Below are 19,915 nucleotides of genomic sequence, written 5' to 3' on the forward strand. Positions count from 1 at the left end.
GTACAAGTACATGACTTGGGGGCCTGAGTTCATGTCAGTTTGGTATTGCTCTGTGTTGTCGTTTACAACAATGCTCATTTTCTAGGTGAAGACCCTGCCTGGGACTTAATCACCAAGAAGACAGGAACCGCTAAGCAGGACTGATAGGCAGATAGTGGCGCACTAGGAAAACCATCTTATTGGATGAAGAGGGTGCCACCAGTTTGGATGTCACCATAGCAACGTGGGTGTGAAGTGAGGTCTAGAAACATGTTCCTAAGGACTGTAAACATTTTATAAACGATGGGTGTAATAGCAGACAGATGGGCCTGATGCCCTTGATAAAACTGAGGGACTCTGGCGATAAAGAGCTTGAAGGAGAGGCTTAGACTACTGAGGTGAGACACGCAAGCAGAAAGGCTGGGGAAACCAATTAGTTGGTGCTCCAATCAACATAGAGCTGCTGCCATGATGTCCTTCTGACTATACTTTCCTTAATATCTTCCTTCTCTAGGCTCTCTATAGTAAGGACTTTCTCCATCATTTCAGAGCCTAGCAAGTGGGTTTGTGTATCTGTCCTAGCAGGGTTTGCTTGCCTTGCGGCTTCCAAGAATACTCAAGCAAACTCCTGGGGAACTGGATGGGAGCGGGCTGGAGGAGCAGAAAGGTGAAGTCGCTATCAGCAATTTTTGCTCCCTCTTCTAGTCTCTCACAACTCCTGGCCGTTAGTATTCAGCGAGACATTCTCAAGCAGGTGGGTGTCCAAATCTTTTAAAACTTAAAGGGCCAGAAACTGGGTGCCCTTGCAGAAAAGAAGAGATTGCGCATTACCCAAACACTGCCGGCGAGTCTCCAAGAGAGACCAGAGTGTAAAGGCCAAATGGGAAACACGGATGAAGGGACTGTGTCATGTGTTTCACACCTTTGAATTGAAATCTGATGAATCCTCGCAGGAAAATAAGCTAAGACGATAGTGTCTGGTCAGGGCCAGGCAGCCCAGGGCTTACCCACAATTTTTCACATCCTTACCAGAGGATTGTAAAGTATGCTGAAGAGGGGACTTCGATGTGACTGGGCGAAAGTCCTGGGACCTAGCAACGACCCTGTGGGAGGGGGAGCAGGCACGCGGGGTCCAGGACGCAGGCGCCGTGCCTGGTCGGCCTCGGTGTGCAGCCTGGTGTTGACGGTGACGCCTGTCGCCTCCACTGGCTCTGACGCCAGCGCAATGAAGACCAAGAACGTTAACTTGCTCTTTGCCTTCGTTGCCATCCTGCTCTTTGGCTTCTCGTGTTTCTGCATCTCCAGGATGAACCAAACCAGTAAGCGGGGGTGGGGTGGGGTGGTAGGGTAGGGTATGGTGGGGTGGAGTGGGGGTGACAGTGGGGGATGAGGGAGATGGGGCGCTCACCATCCTGCCTCTCCGGAGCCCCGTCACCAGCGGGCGGCGTTGTGGCTGTAAGACCGAAGGAGGGGAGACAAGGGAGACTCTGGCCTGCCCTCGGCTGCGCACACACCCAGGACGTGTGGCGGTTGGGCTGTAACCGGCCCTCGTAGACACCGTGAGACGCGGGACGCACGCTGATAGATCGGCCTGCTGGCCTCGCGCTAGCGGGTCCCTCCAAAACTGCCCCTCTCCTCTCCTGTTCATCCTTCCTCCAGATCTCTTCTATACATCGCAAAAGTTCCAGGACTTTCTTCCTCCTTTCTCAATAGTTTTAAATGTTTTCAGAGAATTTAGGACAATTTGCAGAAAGACAGCCAGATCTAGTATCCAGTCTGCCCTCCCTTTACAAATTAACTTATGTTTAATTTGTATGCTCAGGAGGCAAAAGCAGGCAGATCTTTATGAGTTCCGGGCCAGCCAAAGAGCTACATAGTAAGACGCTGCCAAAACAAACAAACAAACAAACAAACAAACAAAATGGACGAATTTTATGGGCAGATAGCCTTTTTGGGTTTTTTGTAAGTTTGTGTGATTAATAATTGATTTGTATGATAATATTTAAACTCGGAGAGGGGGAGGAGGAAGGGGAGGAGGAGGAGGAGGAGGAGGAGGGAGAGGAGGAAGGGAAGGAGGAGGAAGAGGAGGAAGAGGAAGAGGAGGAAGAGGAGGAAGAGGAGGGGGGGTCTCTGTTCTTGCCTGTTTTGTTCCCTGATGTGAACCTGGTGTCAAAAAAAAAATTGTATGGCATAGAATAAACAGGCAAACAATTTTGTTTTTTAAATAACTGAGTAAATGAGTGAATGAATCAGTAGCTGTCCTGTTGTAAGTAACAGATCGGGGACAGTGACAGACAATCCCCCTTCCATGAAGTTTCCACAATGCTTGTGGGGAAAAAACAAATATAGCTAAAGCTTAGGGCGCCAGCATGAACTCATGTTGGTGGCAACAGAAAGGGACAGTACTGCAGGCTCCAGCTGCATGGAACTTGTGGAGGTGGCACAGGGTATAATGCCCAGGAGTTCCAGGGGAGACGCTGAAGCCACTCGGTGTTATATGGAGGATGGGATCACATGACAGGCGACCTACAATGGAAAGGCACCACTATGTCATCTTTGACAAACACCGTCTGCACCTTTGAGGTGCTTTCCTGTCGATAAGTATGTGGAGAGCTTGGGGTGGGGTCTCCTGGTGGCTTGGGTTTCTCTGAGTGATGCTTCTGCGGCAGACATCCAATGTTGGCTTTTTGGTGGGGCTGCTTGTGGCTACTTTAGGGTCTTGCTGGGGCCTCCCAGCTGGTCATTCTTTCCTTGATGTGGCCTATCAGTCTCCTATTAGAGCTGCTCTGTCACAGCCCTGGTGACTAGGACAAGCTTTCGGTGACTCTTTAATACTGACTTGAGCCACAGCTAACTGGAGATCTACACCACTAAGCTGCCTGCCTGGCAAGCAGCCTCGCAGATGTCTCATCTTGATTTAGCTGGTTCTCCCCACCACTGATCCTCTTCAACTGCAACAGGATGTCTTGTAGGGATTTTCAGGGGGACATGCCTCAGCCTGAATGAGGCTGTGGCTATGCTGAGTTGGACCTTGTAAACCAAAGAGACAGTTTAGACTTACTCAGCGAGCCTCTGGGAGCCTCTTCTAGTCCGAGCAGTGTTTCTGAAAGACTGACGGTGAATTGGAGAGGAGAGACCAAGAGGCAAATAGTACAACCCAAGGCACTAAAGCCTCAGTGACAAAGAGAAAATTATGGCAGGCGCTTGTGACTTCTGACTCACAACAAGCTCACAACTGATGGCGGAGGCTCATTCTGTCTGACACTGTAGCACCATGGCCCTGAAGTGTGACCCGCAGCCAGTGAGACTGAGACTCGACTTGTCCTTTAACCTTAAATAGCTCCCGTTTACACCTAACGTCTGAAGCCCTGTAGACTCTCTCTCTGCCAAGCAAACCTTCCTGTGGGGTGTGGAAGTGCCTCCAGTCATCTTCAGCATCTGAATAGTCACACACACGCATACACACACACACACACACACAGACACACACAGACAGACACACAGACAGACACACATACACACACAGACACAGACACACACAGACACAGACACACACAGACACACACACACAGACACACACACAGACACTCACACACACACACACACACACGGGGGGGGGGGGGGAAGGAGGGAGGGAAAGAGAGAGAGAGAGCTGCCTGAAAAAGAATAGATATCCCACCAATTATCCCCAAAATTGAGATGTCGTCTGGATATAGTGGATCCGTTGAAATGTAAACTCTCATTCGTTTCCTCCTGTCAAATGTGGCTATGAGAAACTGTGAACAAACAGAAGTGGCTCGCTCTCCTTTTCCTGCTTGAGACAGTCTTGCTGGACAACCTCGCCTGGCCTGAACCTCACAGTTCTCCTGTCTCTGCCTCCAGGGCGCTGACAGTATGTGCCCACACTTAGCTTTATCCTATTTTTGTCTTTTAATCTGAGAGCAATTTGTACCCCTCTGTTACAAAAGGGAGAATCACTGATACCTAGGACCTTATCAGGAGCCTTTCACATTTTTAAGTTTATTGTTCTAGGCAAGGAACCTACCATTGAGCTATAGTCCCAGCCCTGGGGCCATTTATTTAATCTTTTGTATTTATCTATTTACTGGGGAGGCACAGTGCAGGTATGGAGGTCAGAGAACTTTCGTTCTCTTCTTATGCCTTGTCGGTTCCAGGGATCAAACTCAGGTCATCAGACTTGGTGGCAAGGGCCCTTCCTGCCATTCTGCCAGCCCTTGGAGGTTTTTCTTTTTTTTTTATGTTTTTTGTTTGTTTTTAATAGATAGAAGTCACTAGCCAGGCATAGTGGTGGTTGCCTTTAGTTGGAGTACTCAGAAGGAAAAGGCAGGCAGATCTCTGTGAGTTAGAGGTTCAAGGCTAGCCTGGTCTACAGAGTTCTGGGACAACCAGGACTACATAGGCAGAGTCTGTGTCAAAACCCCCACCCCCAACCCCCTCCCAAACCGAAACCAAACAAAAGGCACTTTGGTCCGTTCTCTGCATAGACTGGGGTTTGTTTTCACAGAGGCACAGAGATACTCAGCAGGCCAACACGTCTAATCACACTGATTTTAATCACATTGTCCATACTCACTGCCTGAGGGAATGTACAAGCAACAAGGAGCTGTTAAATACGGCAGGGATACCTTGACACATCACAAAGGCCATGCAAGAGGAAGAGCTGAGTCTCAGTTACATCTGTGGATACTTCTGTGTGCCCGTCTGTAAATAGAGCTCTCTCATGAGAAAACTCTCCTTTCATGTCTGCCAGATTGGTCCATGGGGACTGTACTGGGTGGGTTGTGTCACCAGAGATGTAGCAACTCCAAACACAAGATTCATTTTTGTACAGACAGTTATCTGGAAACCTTGATGACACACAGTGTACACAGTGCCATACCTCAGACCATAGCCATCAAATGAACACTGGGGATGTATCTGGGCTGTCTAGTTCTTTTAAATAAATCACAGTTGACCCTAACGGAAGGAGGAGGGACTCTGTGAAGGGGAGGGACTCTGTGAAGGGGAGGGACTCTGTGAAGGGGAGGGACTCTGTGAAGGGGAGGGACGCTGTGATCAAAATGTAAAATGAATGAATGGGTGAATGAATGACTAAATAAATAAATGGAAAAAAATAAAAAACAAAAAATCTGTCAAATTTCAAAACAAAAACAAAAACAAAAAACACTGCTTAGATCCGTTTTTAACACTGATTAACCCATTTGGTTCGTTCATCCATCTGTGTAAGAGCTGAAGGAAGTCACTGTTTCAAACAAGGAATTCAGTAAACTTGAACCGCAAATGTCTTGGTCTTACACTTACAGTCTAAAGAACTCTCCCTACTTGCTGAGCTGTCATGCTGATCTTAAGAAGAGAGAGAGAGAGAGAGAGAGAGAGAGAGAGAGAGAGAGAGAGAGAGAGAGAGAGAGAGAGAGAGAGAGAGAGAGAGAGAGAGAGAGAGGGAGGGAGAGGGAGAGAGAGAGAGAGAGAGGAGTCGGCGGCCATTTTGTTCTTCTTGTGGTTCCAGTGGCGAGAGGAGGAGGAAGCATGGCGGATATCGATAAACTCAACATCGACAGTGTCATCCAACGGCTGCTGGAAGTGAGAGGGTCCAAGCCAGGCAACAATGTCCAGCTCCAGGAGAACGAAATCCGAGGACTCTGCTTGAAGTCTCGGGAGATCTTCCTCAGTCAACCTATCCTTTTAGAACTTGAAGCACCACTCAAGATATGTGGTGACATCCACGGGCAGTACTATGATTTGCTCCGTCTATTTGAGTACGGTGGCTTCCCTCCAGAGAGCAACTATTTGTTTCTCGAGGACTATGTGGACAGGGGCAAACAGTCACTAGAGACGATCTGCCTCTTGCTGGCCTACAAAATCAAGTATCTGGAGAATTTTTTCTTCTCAGAGGGAACCATGAGTGTGCCAGCATCAACAGAATCTACGGATTTTATGATGAATGTAAAAGAAGATACAGCATTAAGCTGTGGAAAACGTTCACAGACTGTTTTAACTGCTTACCGATAGCAGCCATCGTGGATGAGAAGATATTCTGCTGTCATGGAGGTTTATCACCAGATCTTCAATCTATGGAGCAGATTCAGCAAATTATGAGACCAACTGATGTGCCAGATCAAGGTCTTCTTTGTGATCTTTTGTGGTCTGACTCCGATAAAGATGTCTTAGGCTGGGGTGAAAATGACAGAGGAGTGTCCTTCACATTTGGTGCAGAAGTGGTTGCAAAATTTCTCCATAAGCATGATTTGGATCTTATATGTAGGGTCATCAGGTGGTTGAGGATGGGTATGAGTTTTTTGCAAAGAGGCAGTTAGTCACTGTTTTCTGCACCCAACTACTGTGGCGAGTTTGACAGTGCAGGTGCCGTGATGAGTGTGGGTGAAACCCTCATGTGCTCCTTCCAGATTTTAAAGCCTTCAGAGAAAAAGAAGCCCAATGCCACGAAACCCGTCACACCGCCACGGGGTATGATCACAAAGCAAGCAAAGAAATAGATGTCACTTGACACTGCCTAGTTGGGACTTGTAACATAGCGGACATAACCTTCCTTTTTAAACTGTGATGTGCTGGTCAGCTTGCCCAGGTAGACCTGTCGGGCCCTCCTCCATTTTGATTACTGCTGGTACTTGCTGGTTATAGCAGCAAGTGAAGCACTTCATTCTCAAGAAAGCGTTTTGTTTTGTTTTGTTTTGTTTTTAACCTCTGTTCCCTTTGTGGTCCACTCTGATGATGGTGTTAAGCTGTACCCCCTGGCAGTTCATCCTGTCCGAGGGGAAAGTGTACAATTGATCTTTTTTTTTTAATTTAGTATGAATCATGAATAATGTAAATGCTTGTTTTCTTTAGGATATCAAGAGAGCCCTAGGGTGCGTGAGTCTGTACATGTAACTGTCATAAATGCATTCTGTTGATACAAACCACTGTGAACAATTTTTTTTCAAGTTTGTTTGAAAGGGACTGCTTTCCCTCCTTGTCTTGTCATGTACACACTAGTGTCTGTGGCTGTGGCAGCAGGGGTGACCTGGGCATCGAGGCTGCGTGCACAGGCCGCCTCTGTGGGGACTCAGAAGCAGGTTATGTTAACTAGCAGTAGTGATGTAGTGCTGGGTAAGCTGTTAATGATGGAAGTTAATGACACTGTGCACAGTCCCATACAGTCTATTTACTGAGTAACCTTTTAACAGTTGGATCAGGCCTGAACCCGTCCATTCAGAAGGCTTCAAATTATAGAAACAACACTGTCCTATATGAGTGACCGATAATGCTTTCTTTAGCTACATTCTTTTTTCTGCGGTGACATTGAGGCTTATAAATCAAAAGGAACTAACTTGCCATCCACCGGTTTATACAGAACTCACAGTATCTATGACTTTTTTAAACTACCACCTGTTAAAATGAATCTGTTTCCACAGATGCCCGTGTACAATGCCATGTGCTGAGAATGATTTCAGACTTATTAAATGCGAGCTTGTAAAAAAAAAGAAAAAAAGAAAGAAAAGAAAAAGAAAGAAAGAAAGAAAGAAAGAAAGAAAGAAAGAGGAAGGAAGGAAGGAAGGAAGGAAGGAAGGAAGGAAGGAAGAAAGGAGGATTGTTTTCTTTATCACTGAAATACATGTAACAAGCGACTCACTGGATTATCTCCCTGGTGTTTAGTGCTAAAATGAGGAGCAGAAGTAGACAGTCACACACTGTAATCATACAACTGGACCATATACTGATATATATCATATACTGGAAAACATAAAGCACTCAGTGATGGTATGGAAGACAGGGCCTCAGCAAGTAGCCCTGACTGACCCAGACCTCATCATGAGGACCAAGCTGGCTTGGATTCACCTCACAAAAATCCCTCTGCCTCTACCTCCTGAGTGCTGGGCTCAAAGGGGTGCACACCATGCCTTTCCCAGTATAAATGAATAGTTTTTTATAAGTAGAATTACAGTTAATATCTGCCCTTTCGTGTGCCTGTAAGGTTTTTTCATCTGTGTATCGCTCGCTAGTAGGACAACTAAAGATGTTGAAAGGAGGCGACGGTTAGAAGCTGCCTGGTCCCTCATTCCCCGGACGTATCCTGGATCCTTTAACTACTTAGAATTCAAATATGGGTGTGTGAGTGTGGAGAAGAGTGGAGAATGATAGCTTACATGTGATAACGGGTTCCCGAGTCGATCCAGGCAGCTCAGTTCTTCTGCAACTCTCTGTCTCTCAGTCACTTCCGGAAACCCGGCCTCTGGTGTGGTGGTCTCTGATGATGTCATCAAGGTGTTCAGTGACATGAAAGTTCACAAGTCTTCAACACCAGAAGAAGTGAAGAAACGCAAGAAGGCAGTGCTCCTTTGCCTGAATGAGAACAAGACCATCACCCTGGAAGAGGGCAAGGAGATCCTGAAAGGAAATGTGGGGCAGACTGAGGACGACCCCAACACCACTGTTGTCAAGATACTGCCGGACAAGGACTGCCACTGTGCTCTTCATGATGCAACCCACGAGACCACGGAGAGCCAGAAGGGAGACCTGCTGTTCATTGTCTGGGCCCCCGAGAGTGCACCCCTTATAAGCAAAATGATCTATGCCAGTTCCACTGATGCCATCAAGAAGAAGCCGACAGGAATCAAGCATGAATTACAAGCTAACTGCTACTAGAAGGTCTAGGACCCCTGCACCCTGGCAGAGAAACTAGATGGTAACAGCCAGCCATCATTTCCCTGGAGGGCAAGCCTGTGTGAGCCACCTTCAGCCCCCTGCCTGGAGCATCTAGCAGCTCCAGACCTGCTCTTGGGTAGTGCAAGCTACCCCTTTTCAGTCAGACTGGTGGGGCTGGGGGATCCCAGCATGGGGAGGACAATCCCTTCACCCCCTGGACAGTCTCCCTCCATCCCTGACAGTCCTGACCTTCTGAAAGTCCCATTCCAGGCACTCAGTGTAGGGAGCCTGTGCCTTTTTAGCTACACCCTACGCCTCACTCCTCCCTATGCCTCACTCCTCCCCATCCGTGCTGCCAACTTCTAACCACAGTAGTGACTCTGTGCTTGTCTGTTTAGTTCTGTGTGTAAATGAAATGTGGAAATGCCTGTCCCTGCACCAGCTAGTTGATCCCCTTTCCCTTGATCTTGGCCACTCATGGAAGCAGGACCAGTAAGGGACCTTCAATTAAGCAAACAAACAAACAAGCCGATGAAAAGGCTAATTAACTGGGAAAAAGAGAAAATGGATTTCCATGAGAACCTCTTCTCTAGCTTTACTGGGGCTCTGAGTGCCTTTCAGACTGATCTCTCTTACTCTCGGGCACTGTCCTAAGCTTATGACCCAGTGTGTGTCTCCCAGATTCACAATAGCCCAGAGGGACAGATACAAAGATGAAGGGAACTTCTTGATCTGAACCCTGTCTTTAAGAGCAGGGTCTAGAAAGAACACGCCTTTCATGTTGACTCTCCACCCTGAGACACCCATCTGTTCCTTTTCCTGAATCTGTACCAGATGATTAGAAATGGTGGGAGGAAAAGAAACCGTTATACAGATACCTCAGCTTCACGGTTCTGACCTAGTTTGATTCCTGTTGCTGTGATAAGGCACTCCAGCCAAAAGCAACTTAGAGGAGGACGGGCTCTACTTCAGGTTTGGGTTATAGTCTATTACTGAAGAAAGTGCCATATATGTATAACCCCATATGTAATAGTGAATATATACAATGTCATGCACGGTGCCATATATGTAAACCCCACATGTAATGTTATATATAGCACCTTTGTTGTCCAAAAACTTCATTTGACCTGCTACATGCGTAAACTATATATTTCTGTTTCCTTTGCAGATAATCAACTAATTAACTGTAGAAACCATGTTTTGGAGTTTAAGGAAACTGTGTTACGTTTAAAAAACAAAAGTGAAAATAATCGCCAAAATCTAGCGCAATTCTTGCATCAAATGAAGCAAAAAATTACCAAAACAACGAAGTCGTCGGGACACATCCGTGCGTGCTGCTTTTGTCTTTGTGAATGGTCATTCATTTTATATAAACTTGGAGGTTTAGACTTAGTGCATCTGACTCTAGGTCACTTTCCCCCAGTAAACAACCCAAGTAACACTTTGAGACATGCAGAACTCAGGCAAGACACACAGATGATACACACTTTCCCCATCGCTACCGTGATACTGATTTCCTCATCCTTTCTCTAATTCTACCCCCATGCATGATCAATTCAACAGAAGCCCTGGCATCATCTCTCACCCCTCCCCTTGCATGCCTCCTGTCAATCAACACTCAGTCCTTCTGTGCCACGCCCCATGCGTCTGAAGGCCATCCATCTTCTCCATCACCGTCTCCTCTGCACTGGTACCTTTAGAATGGGTCTCCAGTTTGCTTACCTTTTGTAAAACTGTAGAAGGGATTACTTAGGGGTGGTGTGAATAGAGTTGATGAATGCTGGAATTTTAAAAATTTACATATTTTAATTAAGGGAGTGCCAATTAACGTAACGGGTGCCAACCACGGCACTTTTTGTCCATGCCCCTCCATCTGGGACTGGCAGCTCTGCTGGCTTCTGGTATAACTCACAGTGCCGGACTTTAAAAGTAAGGCTCATCAACAACCATTGAGTTATACCATAAAGAATTATAACGACAATTTGCATATATTTCCTTGAACACTAGGTCTGTGGATGGATTTACTATCCCATACTTTTTTAAAAAGTTGTATCAGGGGCTGAAGAGATGGCTCAGTAGTTCAGAGTGCCTGTTATCCTCCCAGAGAGCCAGAGTTCTGTTCCCAACACCCACCTCAGGAGCTGTAACTCCAGAAGGGGATCATGTGCCCTCTTAAGGCCTTAGCATGTCCTCGCACATGTGTGCATGCTAGGGCGAGCACCCCCACTGCCACCTTACAAATAACATTTAACATTTTAACATCTTTAAAATTAAAGATTGCGTCTCTGCCAGAGAAATGGCATTGCTGTGAACTCAGGGATCTCCTCTTGTCTCTTCCAGTTGAGAAGAAGGTAAACATATTGGGTCAGGATGAAACACTTCCTAATCAATTTGAAGTCTTAAAGTTCTTCCTTCCTCATCTAAGGACAGCAGGCAAAATTTACCCAGATATAGCCACCAGCAAAGGGAGAACAGGCGGTAAGCACAGTTAGAACCAGAAAACTGAATTCAAGTATTTTGACCTTTGAGGGAATCTATATCTTAAATTTTCAGTTAGCATACCTAATGATGGGTTTCATTGTAAGATGTGTGTGTGTTTGTCATTGTGTGCATATGTGTCATTGTATGTGTCATTTTATGTGTGTATCATTGTGTGTGTGTCATTATATGTATGTCATCATGTGTATGTCGTGTGTATATGTGTGTCATCATGTATGTGTGTGATTGTGTGTGCCTGTGTATGTGTGTGTCATCATGTGTCATCATGTGTATGTGTCATTGTGTGTGTATGTGTGTGTATCATGTGTATGTGTCATTGTGTGTGCCTGTGTATGTGTATGCATGTGTGCATGTATATGTATGTGTGTCATCATGTATGTGGGTGATTGTGTGTGCTGTGTATGTGTATGTGTGTGTCATCATGTGTCATCATGTGTATGTGTCATTGTGTGTGTATGTGTGTGTCATGTGTATGTGTCATTGTGTGTGCCTGTGTATGTGTATGCATGTGTGCATGTATATGTATGTGTGTCACCATGTGTATGCGTCACTGTGTGTGTGTGTCACTGTATGCATGCATGCACGGGTTTATCATCTCTCTCTGGTCTTATATGTCCTCTCACTACCTTCCCCTGTTCATCCCTACCCAACCCCACTTCTCACTGGCTTCCACCTTTCACGTCCTCCAAGAAATCCCTGTATATTTCACAATCTAGTTTTCAAGTTTGAAGTTGTAAGATGCTGCTATGCAGACTTCCAGGCATCAGGTATAAATTTTGAAGAAAATAATCCATTTAGTGACTTGAATTAAGGCTCAATTTTATTACAGATTCGTGGAAAATTAATTGACATTTGTCCAGTACTCGTGGAGCATCTCTAAGTGTGTGGCAAATAGTTTTCCATTGCTTGGATAAACCTGATGTTACCTGGGGATCTTTCTGGTTTTTCTCACATTCTCATGACTGATATCAGCAAGTTTTTTGAGAGGAGGGATAGGGTTATTACTTACCTATTTATTTATAATTTTGGTCTTTTCTTTTTTAAATAGAGTCTCACTATGTAACCCAGGCTGACCTTGAACTCAAAATGTTTTTACTTCTGCCCCTGAGCCCTGGGGTTATAACCACGCATCACTACTCCATGTAGAAGAGGAGGGAGGCATTTGAGCTAAGCCGTCAAGTGTGAGTTCAGGCTTCTCATAATAGTCCAAAACACAGCACTGCAACTAGAAGCAGAGGCATTGGGTCAGATCTCTGAATGTCTGACCTTCCCCAAATCTTGTTTGTCTAGTGAGTAGGTGGCCCAGGGTCAGACCCCTGGGCTGCCTGATTCTACATAGGGCTTTGCTGGAACAGATCCATCTTCATGTATACCTGCCCTTGCACTACAGTGGCAGAGTCAGGTAACTGTGACAGAAACAGCATGGCTCAACAGGCAAAAGTCTAGACTGTCTGACAGAAGTTGTTTGCCAGTCCCTGGATGAGACATGTCCTTGGAAGTAAGCAGGTATCACATGCCTCTGACACATAGTCCAAGCCCGCAGTATGAGATGGTGGTGCCACAGGACTCTGTTTGACATCTACTAAATTCCTACTGTGTTCCCCAACCTAAACTCTTGGTTTTTTCATTGTTCTGCTAAGTCCCCAGAGTCCAGAGCAGTGAGGCTAATTACTATCTACCCTGACTTACCTTACGAAACCGAGGCTGAGAGAACAAAGGAATCCTTTGAGCTCAGATTGTAAATATCTCTGTCAGAACATCTTGAATGATGTGTGTGTGTGTGTGTGTGTGTGTGTGTGTGTGTAAATAATAGTTTACAGGAGAAGTTGAAGTGCAACAGGAAAAATACATAGAAACTATAAGATATAGGCTGAAGAATAAAGATAGCGTAAACTAAGTATAAACTAATATAAACAGTGGAGAAACCAGAGCTGAGAAGGCTAGTGTGGCATTTAGACAGCCAGACATCAGTGACCGAGACCGCCCACAGAGGCTTAGTTCCTGTCTAGATCACGTGGAACCTGAAGTGACTTCATTCATGTTTTCCACAGACAATATTTCACAGTATCTTTTCTGCTTGGGGCCCTGGTGCCTCTTCAGAAAAAAAAAAAAAAAAAAAAAGACAGGAGAGAGAGAGTCAGCCTGTGTGGGGCAATGGATTCTGAGTTAGCAAGGTAAAAGCTGTATTAGCACATGGAAAGTGTCTCATTTGATTTTCTCTACAACAAAATGTAAGAACGCTTTGGAGTCTAAGTGAGTCAGGATCCACTGCCAATGACAGGAAATGAAAACCAGACATTGTAACACTGTGCAGTGTTTTTGTAGTATGGCTCAAAACGCTCTTCTTGGCAAGGATAAAGCCAACTCACTCACAGGGGTAGGTGTGAGCCAATGGTAAACCACGGCTTGTTTCACATCTGTGCCCCTGTTTGCAGTTTCTTTTGCACTGGGAATCGCCACCATTAACAGAGGGAACCACACCTACCTGAAGCAAACGCTGACCTCCATTCTCTCCAGAATGACTCCCGAAGAAGAGGAGGACTCCGTGGTGATTGTCTCTGTCGCCGATGTATGTATGGGAAACTGCTCCTTCATCCCTATTGTCTCTTGACTTAAAAGAAACAATCCACATACACCTTTAAGAGAGTCTGGTTTAAAATATTTGGTACTCGGTTGGTTCTGAGAACCATATATGTATACATGAATGAATCTTAGGAGAGAGCCATAAGATTGTTAAAACTGAATTGCATTCAACATTGGATGCTTGTGTTTGATAAGATAAAAAATTATTAGTTATAAAATCAATTACTTTAATTGTAGCAATACATTTCAAATAGACTATTAAAACCATCACTGATAAAATCTGCCAAACTCAATAAAAGGTTGCTATGCGAATCTTTAAGTACCAGTAAATACTACTAACTGAAGGCTTCTAGGCCTGAGGGGTGCAGAGATTCTTCTAGGCACTATGTATAACCTGCACAATATCTCTGTGAAGCATGCCTCACTATCTTGATTTTATGTATTTTTAAAGCACCTGCCTCCTTTCGTCATTTAAAACAATTTTTAAACTTAAATATATTTTGATCAAATTCTTCCCCTCCACCAAGTCCTTCCAGATCCTCTCCCCTTAAAGAAAACAAAAACTCAATACAACACACCCCCTTGAAAAAATTAAACACACACACACATATACACATACATGCACACATGTGCATACACACACACACATACACACATATGTGCATACACACTCTCTCACACACACACAAAGCCTATGTAATCCATTATACATTGTCAACTACCCCTCCTGAATATGTAGACTGTCCTGGAGTGGGTGATGTACCCAGTGTCACTCAATTGGAGAACATTTCCCTCTGCCAGCAGGTATAAATGAAAGTTCAGTTGTTAACCTTTGCCCTGGTGGTTAGGTTTCCATCCATTCATATATACATTAATAAAAATAAAACATGATTGGATAAAGCAAAATGTATCACATCAAAGATGGGCAAGACAAACCAAGAGAAAGAAAAAAGCCCAACTAGAAGGCACACGAATCACAGACCCACGTTTCACATACTCAGGATCCCATAGAAACACTAAATACATACACAGAGAACCTGGTATAGACCTGGGTCAGCCTTATCCCCAACCCATAATGCTAACCACTCTCCCCTTTTGAAAATTTGAGTAAAACTATGAAGAATTGTGTCTTAGTGCCATAGACTTTTGGGGATAAGAGTTGACAATATGTATCACCTTTCAAAATTCAATTTCTGGGAACGTGTCCTTAGCATCTCTTAAGTCTGAACACAGTGGCAGTGTGGGAACACACAGAGCTGGTCAAGAACACAGACCGTAGCTGTGAGTGTGGATGTGGCCATCCTCCAAAGAGCTGTGCTTCTGCTTCCTGCCACAGGAGCTTTTCTGTGCCCCACTCCATCTATAAAACTGGGGTGACCATGTTCTTTACACCGCAGGACTTTTGAAGCTGAGAGTAACTAATGTGCTTCCCATGTCTGTGCTCAGAGTGTTGCTTGGCTCAGAACAAGTGCCAGGCACACAATCACTCTGAGGGGTTTCATTTTAGATGTGTATGGTTGGCGGTATAATTTAAGTGGGATTAATGTAGTAACGTTCTTTCTCGGACACATGGAAACTGCAGTATTCTCCGTACACAAGTAACTTTTCAAAATAAATGTGTATTAAGCCAAGATGACATTTCACACATAAATTCCATGGGGCAAATGTGTTACATTAATAAAAGCATAAGGCACCCCGAGTTTCAGTAATTTCTCTTCTTCTTTGTAGACTGATGGAAGTTATTTAAGATCTGTTGTTCACATGGTTAAAACCAAGTAAGTACTATCCGTTAAATTTCAACATTGGCCACTCTTGATTTTTATATTCTGATTTTTCCTGTCCAATTGTATTATTATTTACTTATCGTATTCTTTTTAGTGAATCTCAGGTGTGGAGATGAGCCTGGGGCCCTTTCTAATCTGTGATAAAGTATAGCACAGAAAGCTTGCAGACTGCTTATCAGAATTCATATTTTCTTGCTGTATCTAACTCTATCTGCAGATAGGGAGACAGCAGAGATGAGCTCATCTAAAGGTAAAAGGAGACCTCCTGAGGCAGGAAAGGTCAGAGAGCTCATGCCTGGCATAGAGTCCACTGGGAGGGCACAGAGGTCAAAGGGCAATGTGTAAAACTTTTGGAGCTTTGAGTGTATTTTGGAGCTATCTGGACTTAAGTGAGGAGATATGGTAGGCCATGGCAAGATTCTAAACCACGCTAGAGAATTTGCAACTTCCTATTGACCAGGGCTAGAAGCTTCAGCACTGAGCTGAGTCTAGCTAACAGGAATGTATCCAGCAACAATGTATTATGTTTTGATTTACCTACTTAGTAGCTGAAATGGATAAGAAAAAAAAAAGCATGTGAAGGAGACTTCACAAGTGAGAAAAAGTATCCAATGTATAAGACCACTTGAGATTTGCTACACAGTTGCAGAGATAAAGGAACTGGGAGCTACAAAGATGGATCAGCTGGTAAAACAAAACAAAACAAATCACTTAAGTGTCTTGCAAGCCTGAAGACAAGAGTTCGAATCCCACATCAAAAAAACAAAGCCAAGTGGCCTGGCAGCCTGTCTGTAATCCAGTGCATGGAATCCCTGAGCAAGCTGGCTGAGTTGGTGAGCTCTCTAAGATTAGGTGGGAGATCTCCACCTCAGTAATACGGTAGAGAGATACCAAAACGACACCTAAACTCAACCCCAGGCCTCTACACACAACATAGGAACAGGAATATATACACATATAAAGACCAGTGGCTTCAGAAATTGGTATATTTTAGGGATGAAAATGAAGACTAAGGACAGTATATGAGAGCTAGAGAGATGACTTAGCTGTTAAGCCAAGACTCATAAGCAAAGCCGTAAGAAAAGTGTGTGGGGCGGTGTGAGGGGTGACTGATGACGCAGATAGTGCCGATGTTAATGCAGGGCACTCTGAATAATCACTTTAAATTGGGACAATGCGACAGCTCAGTTACTTGATTGTGGGATGAATGTGTACCTGTATAAGTGTGATGTATTTGTACTCGGTGTATACATGTGTGTAGGGGCGTACCACCTGGAACGTGGAGGCCAGGGGAGGGTTTCAAGCGTCCTCCCTTATCACTCTCTGCCTCGTTCGTTTTCCCAGCTGAGCCATCTCTGCTATCTCTGAAACTATATAGAGAATCCCAAGTGTTTTCATACACTTGGGTTGGGTTGGATGTGGGGTTTTTTTCCCCACTTTCACATTCAGACTGGGTGTCTAACTGAACCTGGAGCATCAAGCAAGCCCCAGGAATGCTCCGCCCTCCCTCCAAGGGAGCCAGGGTTACAAGGACGCTCACAGCCATGCCTGGCTTTTAGAGCATGTTCTGGAATCCAAGTTTGGGTCCTCACGCATGCACGGCAGGCAGTTTCACCTCAGCTCAAATCAGTCATGTCAGATTAGCACATTATCGAATAAATTATTTCAAAAATGTAGTGATGAGACTTGGAGTGTGTTTTGTTGGCAGTCCTGGGTTTGACCTCAAACACCGAATTTTTTCTAAGTGATTGTCTCTCAGCTATTATATGTCAGTTAATGTAAATGTGTAGATTGTTGGTCTGTGTTTAGTTTCATACAGTTTAGCTAAAGTGTTTCGTTCACTTCTCCTAGGGTAATGAAAAAGTGCTTTGGATTTAAAGTAACCATAAATTTGGGACTGCCCAATAATTTTTAAGCACCAATGTTATGTAATTTTATTGTCATATAACAACACTATATATATTTACATTCTAAAGTTATACTTTACTGAAATTGAATATAACTGCATTTTATACAAAACCATACTACTGCAAGGTTTCCCTATACATATGACTATGAAGTCACCACTTACAATGATGACTGTCATTTCTGGAGTAATCATCTCAAGGACTTTTGATGTAATGTAAACTAAAAAATCAGAAAAGTTTCCAAAAACAAAAATCATAGAAAACTGTCATCACCCAGGATTCCAAGAGACTAAATCTCTCTCCATCAGTAAGAGGGATTCTATCACCAAATGGGAAGTTATTTGGTCTTTTGTGCCTTTGGACTTGGGGTGATGTTGTCTGCAGTTTAAGCATCATAGTAGCCTCTGCAGTCCAAGCTTCTCTATGAGAGTGGACACTGAAATACCATGTGACTTTTATTTGTCTCTACTTAATTCCTATATATGCCTTTAAGTTATGTAATTTCATTTTAAAATTAGATATTCTGATACTTATTTTTACTCCTAGCTAAGCTTAACCCTCTATTCTTTTCTTCTATACAAGTAGTCTTACTTTCTGAGGAAATATTAGAATTAATTCTTTCAAGTTTTACACCAGAAGACGGGTGTAGCAGCAGACTATATAATCCTAGTACTTTAGAGACAGAGGCAGGAGGACCAGCCACAGTCATTATTAAATACTCCAGAGGCAGGAGGACCAGCCACAGTCATTATTAAATACTCCAGAGGCAGGAGGACCAGCCACAGTCCAATGGGCTGTAGAGGTGACGTCTAGCTAGCCGTTTAGTCACCTTCAGTGCTGCTGTTGAGTGGATCTCTTTGTTAATGGAAATGTATCCACTCTGAAAGCGATCTGATACAATAGTTTTCTTGTAACTTCTTTCTTACTGTAACTATTCTTTCCTCCTGACTATCAAAGGATGCCTCTGGTTGTGACCTTAAGAAAACTCATAGTATCTATAATCCTGTGGGAAATTTGCTTGATATTTTGTATTCTGATTTTTAAATTTTTTATTTATTTTCCTGTGTTCTTGCATACCACAGTTTGTGCATGGAGGTCAGTGGACATCTCTGTGGTAACTGGTTCCCTCTTCCATCTTTATGTAGGTTCCAGAGATGGAACTTGGGTCACTGGGCTTGTGAGACAAGGGTCTTTACCCACTGAGCCATCTTGCTGGACCATATACTATAATTTTCTTTTCTTTTTTCCTGATGCAAAAGCAAAAGGTTTATTTTCTGGTGCATCGGGGTCAACCTTCAATTAGTCCCTCAAGGCGAGTGACTAGAAGGCGACCTCTCCCCCCCACCCCCATGGCTATTACAAGCAGTCTTTATACTTTTTAGGAACACAGGTTACATCAGCAAGGTTACAGTTCAAAGTTATTGGCTAAGCATATTGACCTTTAAATCTATTGGCTAGTAAGCATGGGCAAATCATCACACTCATTTGAACTCTATCTGTGACTTTCCAGAGGGTCGGGTGACTATTTTCTAATATGTCCTTCATTAGTCTAGAAATATTTGGGTTAGGAAACAGTACTTACATGTTATTGGTATCAGACTGCAACCTGTGAGGTAATCCAAATCAATATGTTATATGATATGCATAAAGAAGTTATTTTAAGTATTGACATTAGTTTGGTAAGTTAAGGAATTCAACTCTATTGGTATTCAGCCTTCCTTTACTTGTATTTCCAGATTCAGAAAGCAAGTGCAGTCCGGAGTCTTGGAGGTCATTTCAATACCCACCCTTTTTTATCCTCAAACATTGCTGGCCAAGAAAACAATGAAGAACTCAGAAACGTAGGTCAAAGAATAGGATCTGAAAGAGAGAATATCCCGAGGATGTCCTGGAACAGGCACCTGGGAGATGATCAAACCCCAGCCTGGGGACCTGGGGGAGACAGATCCTACTGGCTGCCAAGGGCTGTCTGTGAATCCTGAACTAAGTCCCAGTTCAATGACATTTAATTGGTAGCATGAAATTAGCCATGGTATCTTCACATAAAAATTAGCAAAAGATCCATGAGGAGCCCCCATCCTCTCTCCCCATTTTGAATTAGCTAGTAAACATCTGCTAGCACACTTCTGACAATGTTTTGCTCCTGTTTATAGACAACAATTAGCAGAAACACAGTTGAGGTGGTGGGGAAGCCTGGGATTTGGAATCACTGCTCCTAGAAGTTACTTTCAGCTTTTTTTATGTATTAGTCATTTTAGACAAGTAAATTGGCCTTTCCCCCTTAATTTCCTCAACTTAGCCAATGCAGTCTGTGAAATACTATAGATGCATATGTTTCCTATAGATGCACATGTTTCCTATAGGTGCACATGTTTACTATAGATGTGTATGTTTCCTATAGGTGCACATGTTTCCTATAGATGCATATGTTTACTATAGATGTGTATGTTTCCTATAGGTGCACATGTTTACTATAGGTGCACATGTTTTCTATAGATG

The 19,915-nt window shown here is 43.9% G+C and overlaps 1 protein-coding gene and 2 pseudogenes across 2 annotated transcripts in view; all 3 read left to right on the plus strand.

Annotated features, from left to right (window-relative positions):
- The first annotated feature begins 1,091 nt into the window (after positions 1-1,091).
- The window catches only part of Mgat4d (MGAT4 family member D), a 34,582-nt gene continuing 15,758 nt past the window's right edge, over positions 1,092-19,915 (plus strand). Inside the window, exons 1-7 of one of the 2 annotated variants that reach the window (XM_028786299.1) lie at positions 1,092-1,140; positions 1,179-1,298; positions 9,812-9,970; positions 10,984-11,121; positions 13,578-13,711; positions 15,454-15,500; positions 19,153-19,257. In XM_028786299.1, the coding sequence (XP_028642132.1) occupies positions 1,205-1,298; positions 9,812-9,970; positions 10,984-11,121; positions 13,578-13,711; positions 15,454-15,500; positions 19,153-19,257 (677 nt within the window). In that variant the 5' untranslated portion in view covers positions 1,092-1,140; positions 1,179-1,204. Of the gene's footprint in view, positions 1,299-9,811; positions 9,971-10,983; positions 11,122-13,577; positions 13,712-15,453; positions 15,501-19,152; positions 19,258-19,915 lie in introns of both variants that reach the window. The other variant, XM_028786298.1, reaches the window with a different exon arrangement.
- Positions 5,527-7,255, plus strand: LOC114637965 (annotated as a pseudogene).
- On the plus strand, positions 8,233-8,643 carry LOC114637966 (annotated as a pseudogene).

The sequence above is a fragment of the Grammomys surdaster genome, unplaced genomic scaffold, assembly GCF_004785775.1.
Source record: "Grammomys surdaster isolate TR1022 unplaced genomic scaffold, NIH_TR_1.0 125463, whole genome shotgun sequence".
Lineage (NCBI taxonomy): Eukaryota > Metazoa > Chordata > Mammalia > Rodentia > Muridae > Grammomys > Grammomys surdaster.